At 33.7% G+C, this 20,681-nt stretch overlaps 2 protein-coding genes across 4 annotated transcripts; both read right to left on the reverse strand.

Moving 5' to 3' along the window:
* On the reverse strand, positions 1-7,019 carry LOC111375760 (ER membrane protein complex subunit 7 homolog). Its single transcript, XM_022998629.1, has 7 exons — positions 6,832-7,019; positions 6,611-6,654; positions 4,846-4,951; positions 1,474-1,537; positions 1,272-1,388; positions 1,055-1,154; positions 1-282 (listed from the first exon to the last, which is right to left on the reverse strand). Exons 1-7 carry the CDS (start codon positions 6,915-6,917, stop codon positions 188-190), a joined length of 612 nt encoding a protein of 203 aa, XP_022854397.1. The 5' UTR covers positions 6,918-7,019; the 3' UTR covers positions 1-187.
* Positions 7,020-8,333: 1,314 nt separating this feature from the next.
* On the reverse strand, positions 8,334-13,363 carry LOC111375761 (thiamine-repressible mitochondrial transport protein THI74-like). Of its 3 annotated transcripts, none has more exons than XR_002699358.1 (8): positions 12,859-13,363; positions 10,656-11,051; positions 10,178-10,395; positions 9,963-10,033; positions 9,763-9,864; positions 9,270-9,387; positions 8,928-9,184; positions 8,334-8,673 (listed from the first exon to the last, which is right to left on the reverse strand). XR_002699358.1 is itself a non-coding variant. In XM_022998631.1 (8 exons), the coding sequence occupies exons 1-8, from the start codon at positions 12,937-12,939 to the stop codon at positions 8,611-8,613; spliced, it is 1,182 nt and encodes a 393-aa protein (XP_022854399.1). In that variant the 5' UTR covers positions 12,940-13,363; the 3' UTR covers positions 8,334-8,610. The 3 variants fall into 3 exon arrangements, 2 of the variants coding, with proteins under 2 accessions (XP_022854399.1, XP_022854398.1); XM_022998631.1 differs by having other exon boundaries at positions 9,049-9,184; positions 9,963-10,030; XM_022998630.1 differs by having other exon boundaries at positions 9,049-9,184; positions 12,859-13,362.
* Positions 13,364-20,681: the final 7,318 nt, after the last annotated feature.

A 20,681-nucleotide genomic window follows, 5' to 3' on the forward strand; every position in this document is an offset into this window, starting at 1 on the left:
TTTCAAAAGTCCTGCCAAACGAGCCTTAAAATTGAAGAAATAGGTTACAAAGAAAATGTGATCAAATACATCAGATATTGGTAGGTTTTATAACACAGCGAGTATCAGATAACAACAAAAAAGGCATTGTTCCATAGAAAGTTTTCAATATTGTTACAACTTTCTCTAAATATATGCCTTACAATGTTTAACTGGTTCTCTGTGCTCCTGCTAAAAAGTTTGCAAGAGAGGGAGTACCTTGGTTTCTCATTTCCTCCTGTGCTCGCTTCATTTCTTCCGCATCTGAAACAAGAATATTATTATGAGCGATTCACACTCCCTTTGAAATCCACATTGCTTTCTAAGAATAGATAGGTAACAAAACAATGCATGAATTGTCAGTTTGGTCGACGTGCCACAAAGCCTATACCTAGTAGTGTTCCCCATGTGGATAGGAGTAACTACAACTTATTTGCTACAATTTATTGTCCAGAAAATGTGTGGAAACAAGCCTTTCTTCGAGTATAAATAACAGAAAATTATGGGATGTTCCAATATATAATTATACAGTGTTGAACAATTAGGGAATTTAATGTTCTATACAACTGTCCCTAAATTGCCAACTAAAAAGAGGCACTGAGATTTGAAACTAAAACCCCATGTATTGACACCAGATGTTCATATTCCATTAGGGGGAGCCGGAAATCATCTTTTGTATTGCACATTCCTACTCGATAAGACTAGCGGATAAAAAGTAGCATTTGTATGAGCGTTGCATGCATAATTATAGGAGCACATCTAACTAATTTTTACCCAACCCCAGATTTGTACTTTATTGGACAGGAAGGAGCAATTGAGTAGATGGCAAACAATATATGATGATCAATGTGCACCATTACAATCTGCAAGTTTACTTTTTTTTAACTCAAAGCAGTCAGAAAAGACCAATTCATAAATAAATGCACCACGGTTATTGAAATGTAAAATATATCTACAGCAATGGACATTAGCAATAAGCAAACTGTATGTGGGCGATTCAATAGAAAATAATGGAGCTGTAGTGTATCACACTTACCTACTAGTTTGGGCATCAAAAACATCACAATCGCCATAAATCCAACCATTAGACCCATTGGGCTCTTCACAATAGACATTATGGAGAATGGTTCTCTTATCTGCAAAAGGAAAAAAATGAAGAAAAGATGGCAAAAAGTACGCAATTTTTTTATTTTTTTTTCAGAATAATTATTACAAATAGAATATAACCGGAGAAGAGGTCAATCTGTTCGCACCTCATAATACTGTTCCTCTCTCAACGGCTCCAAAACAAGCTCACTCAATACTCTCCTGTTCTCTGTCAGAGCTGCCTGAACCTTGCCCGGGTTTCTTGCACTCACATCAACCCGGACCTGGCAGCCAAGATGGGATTTATGGGCCATATTAAGTTAACGAATTGATTAAGTACAAGAAAAATCCAAGAGTTAAGAAGCTCACTGGAGAGAAGAAATAACCAACAGCAGCCACTTCAATAAGATGAGTCCCTGCTGGCACATTATGGCTTGACGAACAGTAGTCAAAGAAATGCGTACATATTAATTTTTAGCATGCTATCATAAACTATGTTGCTCGGACTCTCCATTTTTGGCCAAGTATCCGTGTCGGCACGACACGACACGGATACGGATACGGGATACGGGTCGGATACTCGGCTTTGAACTCGGACACGGCTGGAAATGGAGGAATGAAAATGGCAGCAGCATTTAACCTGTAATTGCAGACAGGTAGACAAGGAAGATGAGGGTTGGAGCTTTGGCCGAGACAAAATTTCTGGTGCATTAATTGCTATTTGATGAGTTAGTCTCTTTCCCCATAAATTGCACCAGATTTGAAGATTCTTCCTATAATGGGTCAACTCTTGGAATTGCAAAGGACATTTGGAATTGCAAAAGACGTTTTATCTGCCTTCTTGGAATTTTTGCACCAGAAAACTCCACATTTTTCATCTTCCTCTACAGAAAATTATTTTCTTCAATCGAAAATTCAATCAAAAATTTCCAGAATATTGCTTACTCCTAATTTTCAAGTATGAATCCATCTAACTCTACACTAGAAACACCTCAACGACCCTCAAATCTTCGTGCAAATCAATTCGATGATAAGCCACTATGGAACCATGTGAAGGTACTGACCGTAGCAGTGAGCGGAGGCGAAAATCGGACTTGGAGTTGCAACTATTGCAATAAAAAAGTGACTGGATCTTACACTAAAGTGAAGGCTCATTTGCTAAAACTTCCAAATCAAGGAGTCGAGTGTTGTAAAGTCATAACAGATGACATTCATCAATCAATCAAAAGGGAACACGAGCCAGTTGAGAGGAAAAAATTACAAGATGAGATTAACGAAAGGAAAAGGGTTGAATATGTCTCACTGCCCAGTGATTCTGATTTACTGCAGCAGAAAATGAAGAAGAAAAGAGGACAGCTTGGACCTTTAGAAAAGACTTTCAACATGGCGCAAAGGGACACTGCTGATAAAGAGGCTGCCAGAATGTTTTATGCCAGTGCGTTATCCTTCAATTTTGCAAAATCTCCTTACTTCAGACAGTTTTGTAGAACTTTGGCCAATAGTAATGTGGCTGGTTATACCCCTCCTACTTATAACCGGCTGCGTACAACATTGCTTGCACAGGAGAAGGAGAATATCAACAGAAAACTTCAGCCTATTAGAGATTCATGGAGGAAAAAGGGAGTGTCTATTGTTTCTGATGGCTGGTCGGATAAACAAAGGAGACCTCTTATAAATGTGATGGGAGCATCTGCAGGGGGAGCCATGTTTATTAAAGCAATTGATGCAAGTGGCAATATAAAAGATGGAGAATACGTGGCAGCAATGTTTATGGATGCAATCAAGCAAATTGGAAGCTCAAATGTTGTTCAAATCATCACTGACAATGCTGCCAACTATAAATCTGCTGGACTAAGCATTGAAACAAAGTATCCTCATATCTTTTGGACTCCTTGTGTGGTACATAGTCTGAATTTGGCTTTGAAAAGCATATGTGATCCATCTGAAAAATCACCACAGTATGCATATTGTAAGTGGATTGCTGATTTGGTGAGTGATGTGGAAAACATTCGTAATTTTATTGTTAATCATGGAATGGCATTAGCTATATACAATAAATATTCTAAGTTGTGTTTGTTGAGGGTGGCTACTACAAGATTTGCATCTGCTATTGTAATGAGTAAACGATTAAGAGAAGTTAGGCCAGCGCTTGAGAAAATGGTGATGGATTCAGATTGGAGAATTTATAGGGACGGGAATAATGAAGGCAAATCACAAGAAGTGAAAACGTGTGTAGTCAATGACGTTTGGTGGGATAATTTGGATTATTTTTTATCTTTCACTGAGCCTATTTATAATATGTTACGAGTTGCTGATACTGATTCTCCAATTTTTCATTTAACATATGATATGTGGGATACAATGATTGAAAATGTGAAAAAGATTGTATTTGAGCACGAGGGGCTAGATATAGTTTCTGGGCATTCAGATTTTTTTGATGCTATTCATCAAGTTTTGGAGAGTAGATGGAATAAGAGTAACACTCCTTTGCTTTGTATGGCACACTCTTTGGTTCCTAAGTATTATAATGAATCTTGGCTTCAAGATGGAAGTAACGGAATTCAAAGAATTGCACCACATGAAGATGAAGAAGTTTCAATGAATAGAAGCAAATGCTTCAAAAGGTTGTTTGAAAATCCGGCTGATTTGAGGAAAGCATATGCTGAATTTGGGTCCTTTTCTACTGGATCGGAGTATTTCAATCAACCCCATGTGATTGATGCAAGAATGTACGAAGAGCCAATCTCTTGGTGGGCCAATCATGGTTCTTCGATACCTTTGTTGCAATCTCTAGCATTTAAATTGCTCTCGCAACCGGCATCCTCTTCTTGTTGTGAGCGAAATTGGAGCACGTATTCACTCATCCAGAGTATCAAGAGAAACAAACTAGCATCGAGTAGGGCGGAAGACTTGGTATTTGTTCATTGTAATCTTCGACTCCTGTCACGAAAAGAAGAAGAGTACAAAGATGGGCCAACAAAATATTGGGATTTGTGTATGTATACAATATTCTTATATTCTTTGGTTTTTTTAGATATCTAATTTTTTTACATTAATATTTATATATCTATATTTTTTGTAGGCGTTGATCAAATTGAATTGGATGGACAAGGTATCATTGAGATGGTGGAACTATCCCTTGATGAGCCAGAATTGGAGGCAATGACGTTTGATGAAGAAGAGGAGTAGAGCTTGATTGGGAATGCTAGTTTAGTTTGATTTCAAGTGGAAAACTTATTTTGAAGTTGTAACATTTTGGATGTTTAACTTTATTTTAAATTATGTTTTGTTTGAATTTGGATTTTTATCATTATATGAAACATTTGTATTGTGGTAATTTGCCTTTTTGCTTTAATATTGTTGTTGTGTACTTTAATTGAACAATTTTTAAAAAAATTGTAGGACGTATCCTCGTACCCATATCCACAATTCGGATCCTTTTTAACCGTATCCCCATATCTTAATTTTAAAAATGAGAAGAATCCGACCTCTAAATATGTACCCATATCCGACACCCGCACCCGAGTCCGAGCAACATAGATCATAAATGTAATAATATTTCGGGATCCCACTCATAACCTTTAAAATATATGGTGCTGATTCCAGTTTCCCACAACAAACCCACAAGAATGTGATGCAGTCCCAAGTTCAAACATAAGTATAAAACTAAATCAAATATGCTGAGTCAAAGGCAAAGTTACTTGATTAACTCAGTGCAGAGAGACAAATATGATAGGATACAATGAAAAATATCCATCAGGCCTTAAAAAAGAAACTCTTTGTCCACCATTAAGTATAACTTTGACATTTGATATTTTTGGCGGAAGACCGGGTCCAGTTATGCTACCTAGTTAAACACAACATTATGGAGAAAAATTAGAGTTAGCCCAATGAAATAAAATGAATATGAATGTCATAAAATCTTTCAAGCAACAAGGTATATATATTAGCAACCAATGCTTAAAATAATTTCCTTCACAAATTTGTGCAAAAATACGATACGAAAACATGGATGTTATCGTTGAAGAGGCAGGAAAGTAGACTAGCTTTTATTTTATCTACTAAAGATTGGAATTCATTTCACATGAGAGCCCTAATGGAAAGTGGCTGATGTCGTTTTTCTTTTCAAAGTTAATAAATAAATTCAACCTCACATTCAAGTGGAAGTATCACCTTGCCAACTATTAAGAATTTCACATGATCAAGATTTCCACAAATGGCACGTATAAATGTTATATCTTCAACCTTATACTTGTTCTTTTAACTGGTATATAAAATGTTCAATATTAAATCAATTACTCCCACATATTCAGACTAGAGGGAGTAATAACAGTTTGATATTATTAAGCCCCTGTTTGGCCCCCATTCTTTTCAAATTTTAATGGTTGGAATAATGTTTTTTTTATTTATTTTTATTTTTATAATATGTGGTTGAAAAAGAACGGAAAGTTTTTGATTTACGTGTAATATTATTGTATGAAAGATTGTGTGGTTGAAAATAAGAGAGAGAAAAAGAATGAGAAAGAGAATGTGGGCCAAACAGGGGCTAAGTTCCTCGCATATTTTTTTATTCAATTACATCAACTCTCACTACCATTATGGTGTCATCTCTTGATTCCAGCACTTATAAATTTCTTAAGAGGTTTTTGATACAACAAGACAAGAAATATAACAACATGGAGAATTGGAATTATATCACCTCTGCATATACATGATCAGTGTTCTATTTAACAGCTGGCCCATCACAGAAGTTTCCAATTGCTTTCCAATTGCAGTTTTACCGGAAAAAGTCTTAAAACTCATAAAAATAAACAATTTAGCATACAAATCAACCCTTTTCATATGAAATTTCATGTCAATAAGACAATTATTGTTAACCACAATTTAGTTTTAGTATATCAGCAGCAACTGACATTTTGAGCAATCTAGTTTCCTAGACATTTCTAAAGGCAAAGAAACATCTAACTTCACCAAGCAATTTAATGGAGTTCTCAATTTGCATCCTAAACCACATCTTCACCATTTTCTCAATTCGCACAACATAAAACTATGATTCAGAATGTCAATTAAGGTCACTTTTCTGTCGATATGCAACACATCTTCTCTAATAGTATATGTTCAACAAATACAAAAACCAAAAAAGTGATCATCCTGAACCTGAAGCCTAGATGAGACAAATGAACGCCAAACAGCAACTGAAATTTTGAGTTGCACTGTTTTAAGTCACATTCAATACTGTTGTCGTATCCATTCCATTTTTTAATTTTCTGTATCCAGTTAGATCAAGATTTCGCATTTAGCCAAAATTTCCTAAATCCATCACACAAATAAACTGCGAATTATAATTTAAACTAGCTAGCTTACACTTTATGATAATTCAATTTCTTGAATAACAACCAAAATTTTCAAGAACAGTTTATAGAGGCCAACATTCAGAACTCCTTCAACAATTCCAAGAAAATAAAATCCATAACCCATTACTTTAAGCACCAAAATGAAATCATACCAGAAAATTTGACTTGACCATTTATGCTATATCCCTCGACATTCCTGTCAAGATCAAAATGGAAAAAATATTTTTAATTTAGAGTTAATAAAAGAATAAAGAATTTCTTAAAATAAACATTGTAATTCAAGAAAATAAGTGAATTAAACTCTCAGGAAAATAATTCATCGAAAAAATGTAAAAATAAGATTATGAGTAAAAGAAGATGGATAACATAGTACTCAGAAGAGATCGCAAGTGCCGCAGGCAAAATAAGCAATATTAGCGAGAGAAAGATCAACGTGTGATTGCGTGGTACACCTCCCATCGGAATTTGGGTGAGTGAGAGGGAGACGGAGAATAAGGAGAACTGGAAAATCCAAATTTTTGCGCAGGATTGGTCCACGGAAGGGTTAACTACTTTTTTTCTATATAAAAAGGATGCAAACAGAAGTTCAAATATTTGTTATTGTAGCATTCTAAATTAATTTTAAATGAGATTTTGCAAAAGTAAAAATGAATTTAAAAAGGAAAATCAAAATTATACGTTTGTGTTTTATCATATTTGTGTCAAATATAAGGATGTTAAAAGGTCGACATGGCCCTTTGCAACCCCGACCCTGCACGACCACGGGTGGGGCATGCCGATCCTGCTCCAACTACAATATAGTGCAAATCTTTGATGCTAGATTGAATGCTTCGACCAGGACAAAAGGCACCAGGTATAGGATGGCAATGGAATCGAGTTAATTATTACCATCCCTGCTCAACCGGGGATTTACATAGAGCGGGGTTTGGGAATAGGAAGGGGCAATGCAGGGCGAGGATTGAAAAAATTCCATTTATTGCCTCGTATGATTATTTATTTATTTATTTATTTATTACTATTACTTTTTATTTTTTCAAATATGAATTTAATTTGAAAATATAAAAATAAATTAAATTATAAAGATTCAGGGAACTAGAATTTCGTCCACATTCCGGTTACCATTCGGGTGGAGAGATTTCGTTCGAATAATACTACTTGGACATAAACAGTTATAGAATTATTTACATACAGATGAATTGTCAAAGAGAAAATGAGAAAGTTCATTTTTTATTTGGTTGAAAAAATTATGATACAATCATATCCTACCACATAATGTGTACGTAAACCATTGTATAAATTCATTATGTACATGTAGAACAATCGTACTCACTCCATACGAACTGAGAATATTCCTAACCAATCATGAATAACTTTATAAGACTTGAAACTTTTAATTAGAAGGCAAAGAAATATTTTATGGAATGAGAAGTGATACTTATACATAATTCTCTACATAATAGTGTCCATAATTACACGTGGCACTGGATCCAACCTTTATTTCAAATCTCACGATTGCACATCAACAACAAAATGATTGCCACATTACATTATAGACACAATTATGTGTAATAATTATGTACTAGTAAAATTTTCCTCATGAAATATGCTACTCGTACATAATGTGGTGTCCATTCATCTTGTATGGAGGTGAACCCTTGCCTTAATGTACGTGTAGCACAATCCATATTTATAGCTGAATGTTGTATTTGAGATTGTGTAAGTGTGTAACCATAGCACCAAGAATTAGTGGCCTCTACAGGTTCAAATCTGGCCCTAGGATTAGATTGATCTCAATCGTTCATTTCAAACGCATAGGCCTATATATACATGTATTTGTCTCAAAACACAATTTTTTTCCTTTTTCAGAAAAGGACGGGACACAAGTCATTCCATCTGTGATTAATTGAAGAATACAGTGTACTATTAACAATTGAACAAATTTTGTACAAATATTCAAGTCTATTTCAAGCATGAAACAAACTAAAAACATGGAAACCTTGGACAAACTTTTTCAGGTCCATCAAAGATAAAAGAATTTAACTTTCTCATAGCTAAGAAACGACCACCAATTCTTCTGTCTTGTATGAGACGAAAAATGCTACAAGCCAAACATTACGATCTCTAGACTAACCTCGAACCTCGTAACTTTCTGTCATAACCCCATTTTTTTCTTGAACCAATCAGAAAGATTAGCTATCACAAAACCTAGAAATACCTGTCACGTCATTTTCAAAGAAAAGATGAGAAATTAAGCATCCGACAATCAAGAGTTACAGTAGGACATAACACGCTGTGTATTTAATTTAAAGAGAGATAAAAATTAATTCATACATAAGTCATGTGCAAATGGAATGTATAAAAAATTTGAGGCAAAACATTGCATATACTAACTGCATGTTGGTAAGAAAGGATTAGACAATACTCGGCATTATTAAGGAATAAAAACAAACTAAAATTTCTTCATCATACCATCAACTTGTGTTCAGTACTATATACATGCAATAATAGTTCATGTAGAATACGAGCGTGTTCACATATTCTGGACGTGATTTTATTCACCAGCTTTCCTTCCTTCCGTAAATGGTATTACCTGAGCTGAACCAAGAATATATATGGCAGAATAGTGACGTCCATGAATAACCATGTCAGCCACCATAGCAAGAGGAATGGTAAGAGACATGCCCAATGTGGCAACAAGTGGCGTAGTCCAAACAACGCACAAGGCCCTAAAGAGAAAAGGGTAAACTATTATTTACGACAAAAAAATATTGACGAAAAAAACTTCTCAGTAAGAATAAATGTTTCACATACCAAAAGTAGTCAGAGAGAACACTTCCTATTAGTCCATTGGCAATAACGACTTCATCCATTTTAGCAGAGTGAGGAATTGTAAATTTAGGTTCTATACCCAAGGCTGTTAATGGCCATACTGAAACAAGATTGGAATATATGTAAATAATTATTTGTTATGGATGAGAGAAGAAAAATATCTAACTACATAGAATGAACATCACAAAAAAGCTCAAATAATGCATGAGAAATCCAAGGAATAACAGTATCTTCCATTTTAGCACAACGAAGAGTTGTAGATACCTGTGACTAACAATGGCAATAATCAGATAACATTGGAGTTCAAGTAATTAAACTGAGTTTAATATATTAGTGGATAGTAGAAGATAAAAATATATGACAAAGTGAAGAGAATGATTATGACAAAAATGAACTCAAAAGAAACATGAGAAATTGTGTTTAAAGGAAAATTAGTTAGCCCAGCAAAACAAGAAAGAAAATGAAAATATCTTACCAAGCCACCAAAGTGCCACCAGTGTAAATAATCCAACATATCCAAACAACTTCTGCACATCAACCCTCTCTCCTTCCTCTCCAGAAAACTTTTTGAGAAGTACTGCAGAAATTTGAAAACGAGCATTAACGATAGTTGCCATCAGAAATTTCCACGTTGATCTTAATTTCATTCAATTCGTATGACAAAGAATGACACACCTGTAAATAGCCCATAAGTCATAGCTGATAGAAGGCCAAAAATATCCCCGACAAGAGAGCGCTTTCCGCTTCTTTAAAAGAAACAAAAAGTTGAACTGTCAGTCAATTCCCTGAAACATGCAATTGAAAATGAAAACTGAGGAAGACATAAAAGTGTGTGCAAGGATAAAATGATAAGGACATTTACGCGCATACTAAATGAAGTAGAGACTTACGTAGAAGAATTAAGTTGTGAGTCATCGGTGGCCCAAGTTTTACCTAAGGTTGTCATGGCAACCCCTGTCATGCTTACAAAAACAGCAACTACCTTTGCCATATTTAAGGAATCTTGGCCCAAAAATGCCCCAATAAAAAGAGTGAACAACCCTGATGTAGAAGACAAAACTGTAGTACTTGCAACACTTGTACGAGCAAGTGCAGCATTTGATAAATACTGCAAAAGAGAAGAATATGAGTAAATTTAAATATTTCCAGAAAGAAAGTATGATAAAAATACATCTAACGATTGCACAAGGGCATGTAAAAAGTGAAATCAATTCTGAAATTTCTTCCTTTTTAACATAATTTTCCCAAAATTAAAATTAAAATTGGTCAAGACATAGGTTCAATCAGCAACAGTAGTTGTCTGGCATTCAACAAAATATTTTGAATTTAGGCACACATTTGAAGGGAATACAACAACGCGATATTTACCTCTGTAATAAACCAAAGGGGAGCAAGATAAAATCCATAAGTGGCAATTTCTTTGGTTGTGACCTCTTTTTCTTGTCTAATATTTCTACTATCATCTCCATGTTTAAAAACTAATGGCCTTCCCTCTTCCTGCACAGAAAGGTCTATTTCACTGTCTTTCCTATTCAGGGATCCTTGAATTTCCATCTCAAAGATTTTCTGTCCCCCAATGTACTTTAAAGGAGAGCCAATTCTAGAACACGAGTCACTGTCTATGCCTTGAACACTTTTGCTGGTACGTCTCTTCAGGAAATTGTGTATCCAATCCTTAATAAATGCTACTGGGAGATAAATCACCAATAGAGAAGCTCCGAGATATGTCACTGCAAAAGGTTGCTTATAGTCTGTGAAAATACCCTGAAAAAATTTGCGTTAAAGGAGGTGATAAATGTATCTTTTTATTAACTTGTACATAGGGAGGTACCAAATATTGACACAAAGTTCTCATCAAGAGAAAAAATAAGTTAGAAGTGTGAGTAATATAGATAATTTTTCCATAACAACATGAGGATTACAAAGCCCGATATTATTCAAATGTTTATAGGGTCTGAGTGCCATGTTAGGAGACTAATGCATATATAGATTGAACATCCATGTTGTTTTCCAAGTGAGCTCATGTATGCATAAAATTTTCTATTTTCAAGATAAATGTTAAACCACACTTCTGATCTGAATGTAACCACGCATTTTTGCTTGTGTAATTGGGATTAAGGTTGAGGAATCATCCTGAAAAGTGCATATGGATATTCCCAACCAAAAGGGTTGCTGTTAGCCAATTTTCTTAATGTAAGTATGCGCTGCTTCTGGTGACTTGATTATCTCAAGTTATTTATTACGTTACACCCAAATAATGCAACATCGCTCATTTACATATTTTCAAGCTTGTAGGACAAGGTAAATGTAGCTATCTTGTGTACTGCCGCACACCAACAAGGGAAGCTGCGTATCATTTAAAAAATAGCGTATCACACATCCAGCTAAGCCAAATGTCCTGACATGACTAGTAAGAAAACATACTAGCTCAATCTCTTTATAGTCTACTTGGACTGAACACGGTTTGATTTGGATAGTTTTTGAACTATTTTCAACCATATTCCAAACCAAACCCCATTTCATTTTCCAAACAAAACCAAACCACTTTTTGCATTTTGTTGTGATTTCAAACCATGGTTTTAGTTACTTAAAATAACACCATTCAAACAAGTGAAAAAATAAATTACTTTTTTGAAATTTCACTATAACACTTACATTGAAACATTCTAAACATTAAAGTATCATTTCTAACATTTTGACTCAATACAAGCTTAAACTAATCAATTAATACGATGTTTAACCATAAAATTGAAGCTTGCAATTATATTCTTTAGATCATAAATAAATTACTATTTTCCTAAACCAACTAGAAAATAATATATATATAAAATTGGGTGAAAGATTCGCTTTGGTATAAAACTATTTTTAAATGTGAAACATAGCCAAACCTTTTCAAAAGGCTTGGTTTGGTTTTGAAACGGTCAAAACCGAAACCATTTGAATCCAAACCAACGGTTTCAAAATCAAAGTTCGAGTTCAGTTTGACAAATCGATAGCTTTTTTTTGTTCGCCCTTGACAGTAAAATAAAAACCATGTTTCAAGTAAGTTACACCACCTAATAAGATTATTGCAGTCACTTTATCCAGATATCTCAACAGTTAAATGAGTTATATTATTTGCTATCCTTTTTTCTTGAAGCTAAACTCCATTAATACCTAGGTCAGCAACCAGAAAACAGGGAGCATGAACTAGGCACATTTCTGAAAAAAATAATAATACATCATTTGTAACTTTAAACATTTTTCGGTAAAAAAATCCTGTGCCACTCCAGCAATTATAGCACGTGGGCTTCAACTAAAAAATAAAAACATAAAAAAATCAAACATAACAGGGAAGACATGGAGAAAAAGGCAACAATCTCAACCTGTCCAATATACAACACTTCAAGCACATTGAAAATATATTACTCACAAATAATTAATTTAAATATGGACGTGAAAATCCATTTCCACAAATCAAGACATCCATACACATATCTAATAACAACAGAAAATTACCATGAAAACAAAGAAACGTAAATTTTAAACCTTAAACTAGTAAAAGAAAAAATCACAGGAAAAAAAATCAGACCTGAGTAACTTCCGCAGAGGAGACCCAGATGATGACAACAGCAGCAATTAAAAAGAGACCAGCCTTATATTTCCACCCCATCACAAATTCAAGAAAAACCCAATATCCGATCTTACACTCAAAATTACGATTAAGATCTGAGTTTTCTTGATCCGACAGAAACTTTTCACCTATATTTCTACAAATTGTCACCCACAGAACCAGAAGTTGCAATAAATTTTTAAAAAGGGTACAACTCAATATAGGGATTTTGATGGGTAGGTGGGTCACGGCCAATACAATGAGCTGTTTGATTGCAGGCTAAGATAATGAAAGAAAGGAACCAAAGGGTTTGGAGTAACAATAGGCGGGGTGGAGGATGAGAGGGTAAAGGCAAGGAATGTTGTCAAATTCAAGTTATGTTGGTTAAATCACAAGGTCTCGTCTTCTCTCTCTCTCTTCCATCATAAGTGCAGTATCTTCCACTGTCGTCGTTGACTTTCCTTTTAACACACAGGGAATGTAATTTTTAGGGTAAACAAATGGAATAAGCTGTTTGTACAGCATCTCTTGTACAGCTTATCATTGTGCTGTGGGACCTGCGTCATTTTTTAATGGCGTGGCCGGACTATAAGTTGTATTGTGTGTCGAGCTGTGCACACAGTATGAAATCTACATAAAAAGAAAAAACATTCTAAAAAATTTAATTATTTAGAATTTATTTATATGAAAATTATTAATTATATTTGATTGATTTAATTTTTAATCTAAAAATATTAAAATAATAATATTTATAGTCAATCACTATCGCAGTCGCTCATACATGTGACGATTAGTGATTTGTTACATAAGTAATAAAAACTATCACATTAATGTATCGAATCACAAATCGTCACATGTATGTCACATAAGATGACTATGACAATAAGCGACTGAAAATAATATTACTTAAAATATTATATTTGTTTATTTTCTATTGGTGTGTAGATGAGAGAATAGATAGATAAGCGAGAGAAAGATTGAATGAATTATCTAAAAAAAAAAAATTACTACTCCCCAAAAAAAAAAAAAAAAAAATAAAAAAAAAAAAAAAAAAATAAAAAAAAAAAAAAAAAAATAAAAAAAAAAAAAAAAAAATAAAAAAAAAAAAAAAAAAATAAAAAAAAAAAAAAAAAAATAAAAAAAAAAAAAAAAAAATAAAAAAAAAAAAAAAATATATATATATATATATACATATATATATATATATATTTTTTTTTAGAGAAAAATATGATCACGTGATCAAAAATCGATAATATTTTTCATGAAAAAATTGCCAGTCAAACACCTCAAAAGTAAGATTTTAGATGAAAAATGACAATTTTCCTGGATAATATAGCCAATTAAACACATACTTGACATTTAAAAAGTTTAGGAGAATTGGATCTTACTTTTTTTAAGAATCTTTAAAAATATTGGTGTATTCAATTGAGACTTTTATAGACTTTTAAATAGTCTTAAAAAATCACGAGGTATTTAATTAAGACTTTTGATAAGTCTTTATAAATCACATGTTATATAAATTGAAAATGACTTTTAGCGAATTCCATATTTATGGGATTTTGGGAAACTTTTTGATGAAAAATATAAATAATAAATCTCAATACAAATCTCTAGAGCCCGGAAAGAACGATCCTTTCATCTCCTCATTCATTTGTCATCAGATATTTTTTAATTGATTGATATTCAACTTTTTATATGAATTCAATTGAATTTGCACCATCAATGTTTAATTGAATTTGGTGTTAGTCCATTTTCTTCTTGCATACATCTGCGATAATAGTATGTATTCATAAATGTTTTTAACGTTAATTGATAAATATAGTGTTTAAGGAGAAATAAGAAGGGAGATCATATGAATCAATCGGGCTATGCAGCTAGGAAGGGTTTGACACCCTTCCTGACGGTACACTCACAATAGGGGAGCACTTTTTTTTGACATTTTTATTCACGCTCATCAATTTAGATTATTTGTTAATTTAATTGAGGTGACTTAAAAAAAAAAATAGTAGTTGTTGGGAATGATATATTAGACAACTCATGCCATATTCTTCTAGCTCGAGAGAATTAGATTTTATATATTTGCTTTAATCACCAATTACAAATATGAGCTCACCCAGTTCATAATTTTATTTATATAAGTTTAATATTTTTCTTTCAAAAATAAAGTTTAAAAGACATTTAGTAAAAATCTACAAAAGTTCATTAAAATATATGAAGGATTTCTATTAATTCTTAACAAATCCGTTCAAGAATTCTACCGAAGTAACCCACTTAAAAAGTTTGTGAAAGTATTAACTGAATACACCTCCCTTAGTTGGCATTTGAGTCACTCGTGTGGGTTGACTTATCTCGTGTTTAGCTCAAGCCATGTGTACCAAGTTCAAAAAGAAGAGGATAAATTGCAATTTGTCCCTAACCTTTGATGAAAATCGTGATCCTATCCCTAATTAATTTTTCTTTGCTCGCCTTTAAAAACTTAGCAGAGTTCATTTTCCGGTTTGCTGTCCATTTGAGACTTTAAGCGCAATCAAATGAACTAATGGGTCAGGAATCGACAAAGGCTCGACATTCAGCACATGAGTTGACCCCACGATTTGTCTAATTGAAAACACCATGAGAGATTTTAATAGGATGAAAAATGTTACTTATTAGCTTGTCTAATAGGCTGACGAGCTGCATTTTGCAGCGTGTGACAATAGGCTTTAATTTAATTTAATTTTATTAAAAAATATTGAATTTTAAGAACATAATTTGAATACCTTGTGGAGCGCCCAAGCTTGGCTCAAGAATTGAGGTGGGTGGTCCAAGGCCAATTTTTTTTCCAAGAGTTGAGTCAGTCTCATGTCATGGGCTAATCGAGCCAATGGACACCCCTAATTTGTATCGGGAGGGAAAGTAGGGGGTATGGGGATGAGGTGGCTTGTTGTGGTGGTGACATTGAGCGATGTGGAGGTAGCTGTTGATGATGGTTATTTTTAACGTGTTTAAGTAGTTGGAACTGTAGAGAGGAATAGACTCAACAAATGTATTAAAGATTATTGAGGATGAGATCATAACTTCCGTGAAAGGTCAGGGATTAGATATGCAATTTATCCAAAAACTGAAGATTAAAATATTCTGAAGTTTAAAAATAATATATTATGAAATTTATCCTCATTTCAGCATCGGTCACTTGTTTTTAACTATAATATATAAAAAATCATTTTTTTGGGTAAAATTTACTTTCTTATGAATGAAGTTTTAAGCTTAACCAAACGTCTGTTAAATCCAAAACTAATAAAATGAAATGTATATAATTAGCACGTGTTATAAAATGGGACAACGGCAAAAAAACACGAATAGATATAAATAACGGTTCTGTTATGTGTACATTTAGGTTGATACCCCGAAAGACACTTCACACACATTGGGGTGGGGCCACTATTATTTTATTAGGCTCGAGCCCTACTCCCATGTTTGTGGAGTGTCATCCGGGATGTCAATCCGAATGTACCCATAGCATTATTGTATAAATATATAAGGAGATTCTTAATAAGTTTGATACTTAACTTCTTACTTGTTCTAATATTTATTTAAATAAATAAGGAAAAATGAGTCACTTTATTGTTTTATCATATATTTTTCATAACGAATTTATAAGTTGGCAGGTTTGAAAATGAAATTTAATTGTTAGGATGTTGGCTTGTCAATTTGTCATTGTGCTCAGTGGATTAGTATAACAAAATAATGCTACAGAATATGCTCAGTTCAATTGAGTATTAAATGATCATATATTCAAAAATTTTGTGGAAAGTACTAATATATTAAAAAGGAATTTTTAATTAATGGAAATGGTCACCCAACTTACGCATTTATTTCATGTTGATCGCCCAACTTCAATTTAATTCATTTTGGTTATGACAGTTCACATGTTTGTTTAAATCTGACCTTGTTTGATGTAGAATTAGCAATTTTTGGTAGCAAAAACTGGAAGAGCGAATTTAGAACTTTACGATTATTTTTTCGTAATGTCTTTGTTTAGAAGGCATTCTATTGAGTAATCATTAAACAAGCGATTGAGGATTAATGTAACAACAAAAAATTTCGACCAGCATAACATTTTAGATTGAATTCAGAAAAGCATAGGTTTCGTTCAATTTGCTGCTTGACTAAATTAAAATAACTTGATCTTTGATAGCTAAAATTTAATGTCATTTATAACTTTGAATTACACTATTAAACCACACTCCAACTAATTAAGTCATTTTCTTTGCTTAGAGAGCATTCACAAATTTGAGCAACAAATTATGGACCAAATAATCTCCAACACATCATGACTAATAGCCACTACTTGGGTCTAAAAATAGTATTAATTTGGACAACTTATAGAGGGAATGAATTTACAAAGGTTTCATCCCAAAACAACTTATAGAGGGAATGGATTTACAAAGGTTTCATCCAAAAGATCCTCGCCCAACATAATCAAGAATATAATGGTAATTACAGAGATCTTCTCATTTTGGAGCGACAAAATTGAGTATCACATAAGTAGCCTTCATCGACTGATACATCAAGCTCGCCCAAGTAAATTTCAAATGCAACAACTTAAGAGCTCGAAAGTTGTCATTGATGCAAGATTCCACATTTTGCTTCTCTGAAAGTATTAGTGTCAATTCTTTTCTCCCATGGTTTCTTTTTGACTCATCATTGATAGCAAAAACTTCATTTGAACTTTCTTGGAACATATCTGAAAAATTTCTGAGCAAAATGACAATGTAATTGGTTGCAATAATTTTCGTGCCAATCCTATCAGTCTCGGATAAAAGGTTGTGGTGCCCAATTGAGTGTCATGATGCACCTTCCCATTCTGTTCTTGACATAGGTAGAATATGAGTAATGCTACAAGTACAGGGTTATATTCATAGAGGTTTCACAGAATTCCACTTGGTGCAATCTGATTGGTAGTTGGCAAAAAAGAAAGAAAGAAGAAAGTCTACAAATCTAGCAGCACTTGTAAAGAATCTGTAAAGAAAACCCTGTACACTTAGCTTATTTCGTAGAATATTATGATGAGCTTAAAAGTAAGTCAGACTTATTTTTAAGTTACTTACTTTACCAAGACTTATCACGTAAAGGGTTCATTCCCCTCCGAAAATGGAACGAAACAAATGTAACCATCTCTTATTGTTGCCTGTTTTTCAAGAGCAATTGTAATTGTTTTGCAATGCTGTTTGTTTTTATATTTATTATATTTACGAGATGGATGTAACCCATCATCAACAGCAAAATCAAATGTTCGATTCCAAACTGGATTCAAGGTAACATTTAAGACCTGATAATGAGAGGAAAAGAATTAATGCTCTATCATCAGAAATTTCGAATAGATGTGAGTGACGCTTTTCTTTGAGATGAATCACCTCATCTAAAAGTTTAAACTAATCGAGACTACAAATTTAATTTATAAATTGTCATCAATACGCCTTCTCGTATTCATTTTTTATCAAAGTTTTGACACGTGGACAACTTCCATGAACGAGTGACAAAAAGACTGAAACACCGCATCTTGAGGTTCAAGCTATTAGAGAGAGGATGGCTTTTTTACTTATTTGTCTTCAACACTTCATTTTGACAGGGAATGGGGTGTGTGTGTAGTGCGCTCGAGAACAACTATTTTCATATAAAGGTCAGTTGGAATCAGGGGCGGATCTAGACATTTTGAACTGTGGGGTCGAAAATGAAAATTTCCACCGTAGTCCGTAATTGAGTAGCAACAGGGGCTAAGCCGCTTAGGGACGGTCCAGTGGAGGTCCGATGGCGAAGAGAAAACTGGAAAGTGGAAAAGACGAGTAAAAAAAGAAAGACGAGTTACAACTCACGTTTGGCAATTGGCAATTGGCAATTGGCAATTTGGAAAAAAATGGGATTTGATTTGGGAATATTGGAACTCGTTATATAAGTTGGATTGGATTTGGGAGTAATGGATTATGGGAATGGAATTATGGATATGGATATAGTGAATGGATTTGGGCTTTTCACAAATGTGGGCTACTATTGGGAAATTGAGTTTGACAATTGGAGAGGGTAGTTGTTAGGTTTAAAAAAAAAATGTAAAAATTTGTGAGGTCATTTGACCCCACATGATCCCATGTGGGTCCGCCGCTAGTCGGAGTCACCAAATCTTACCCTAGTCTTGTTCTTCCGGTCGGACTTCTTCATCATTAGTCTAAGCTTCTAGAGAGTGCCGTCGATTGAGGGAGCTTTTGCAAACCTTGTATGTCTCAGTTATGAATTACACTAAATATTAAGAGGAAACAAATGTGTTTGGAGTAGTTTAAAAGCCTCATCTAGAAAGCTTGATGCAATTTCAACTACAAATTCATCTGTACTTCTTTCAATACTTAAGTTGATTGACAAATGAAAAAAGACATACGTGTAAGGAGTTTCATGGGGGGAGAGGTGGCATTTCTTGTATAGGATGATGGAAAAAGGCAGATTAAAATAGACCTATGCAGCGATATTCAATTAAAAAAGCCTGTGGAACTCCCTTATGCTTTTAGCATTGTTCTTAATAAATATGACCTCTATGGTCTCAATACTAAAAAAGTTAAGGAATATATTAATTGTACATAATGAGATATTCATAATGGTGTCTACTCTCTTCACATGGAAGGAGATCCACTTCGAATAAATTATATTTTATTCGAAATGAGCCCTCTTCCATGTGAGGGGATGAACACCTTTATGAAAATCCTGATGTACGTGTAGTATCACCCAAAAGTTAAAATTTTTTTCATTACAATGTTTTGACTTATCTAACTCTATATCTCAACATGTAAGTTGAATGAGCTCTAATGTTTCAACTTTGAGGAGATACATAAACAATTTAACTGTAAATTGGGAATTGAAGTGTAATTCGTTATACTACAGGACCAGATTAGCGTTATGCAATGCCAGTGTTTCCGAAGGTTTCAACCGGCAAGAGACGTTTCATTGCTTGGAATTAAACTAGAGATTCAATATTATCAAATTCTTTATAACCTTATAAAGTTAGCGAGCTTCGATTCTTCTAAGATTGTATTAATCTTGCAAATGGTATAACTGTTGGGAAATTATTCAACACCGAGGTTGGAGAAGAAACAATGCAGAAATTAATCAAGAGGATGAAAAAACGAATCAAGATCATGACGAAAATGGAAGGCTCAAACACGACGTTACATCATTGTTCTCAAACGATATTTGCCCCCTCTTGGTATTAATGTTCATGCTTCAAGGATCTCGCGGCAAACGGTTTGAAGGATTGATCAAGCCTTGATGTAGAGAAACACAAAAGCACAAGCATTTCTCCACTCGAGCTTGAAGAACATAAAGGGAATTTATGAATGTGGAGGAAGAAAGGATTTTTCTTTCTTGTGGAATGATGACAGATTACCCTATGTTTTGTAATCTGATTTTCATGTGGTTTTTTATGTCCAACAAACACATATTCATAGCCATGAATCAAAACTTCATGAAATGGTGCCAAAACAAGATGAAAAGTGATAACTTTTAATCCAAAACGACTCCGAAGTTTCAAATTGAAAAATCAGCCAACGGCTATTTTTTAACACTATGCTTACGCATAGTATAAATCGTGCGTACGCATAGTAGAAGCAAAATCAATTCTGATTCTGAAATAGCACATCCCGCGTACGCATAAAAATAAGTCTGTGCATACGCATAGGCAAAAATCAAAATTTTTATTTTTCAATTTCTTTTGATTTTACTAATTCCACAATTGAGTCCAACAATTAATCCATTATCATTCCATTGATTTTGAACAAATA

This window comes from Olea europaea, unplaced genomic scaffold (genome assembly GCF_002742605.1).
Source record: "Olea europaea var. sylvestris unplaced genomic scaffold, O_europaea_v1 scaffold1412, whole genome shotgun sequence".
Lineage (NCBI taxonomy): Eukaryota > Viridiplantae > Streptophyta > Magnoliopsida > Lamiales > Oleaceae > Olea > Olea europaea.

Coding starts and splice junctions, on each gene's coding strand:
- LOC111375760 (XM_022998629.1), bottom strand. CDS start 6,917: ATGGGAGGTGTACCACGCAATCACACGTTGATCTTTCTCTCGCTAATA. Junction 1,538..4,845: donor CCTGATGGATATTTTTCATT/GTATCCTATCAT, acceptor CTGTTCGTCAAG/CCATAATGTGCCAGCAGGGA. Junction 1,155..1,271: donor GAGAGGAACAGTATTATGAG/GTGCGAACAGAT, acceptor TTCCTTTTGCAG/ATAAGAGAACCATTCTCCAT.
- LOC111375761 (XM_022998630.1), bottom strand. CDS start 12,939: ATGGGGTGGAAATATAAGGCTGGTCTCTTTTTAATTGCTGCTGTTGTC. Junction 10,396..10,655: donor CCCTTTGGTTTATTACAGAG/GTAAATATCGCG, acceptor TCTCTTTTGCAG/TATTTATCAAATGCTGCACT. Junction 9,388..9,762: donor GGTGGCACTTTGGTGGCTTG/GTAAGATATTTT, acceptor ATCTTGTTTCAG/TATGGCCATTAACAGCCTTG.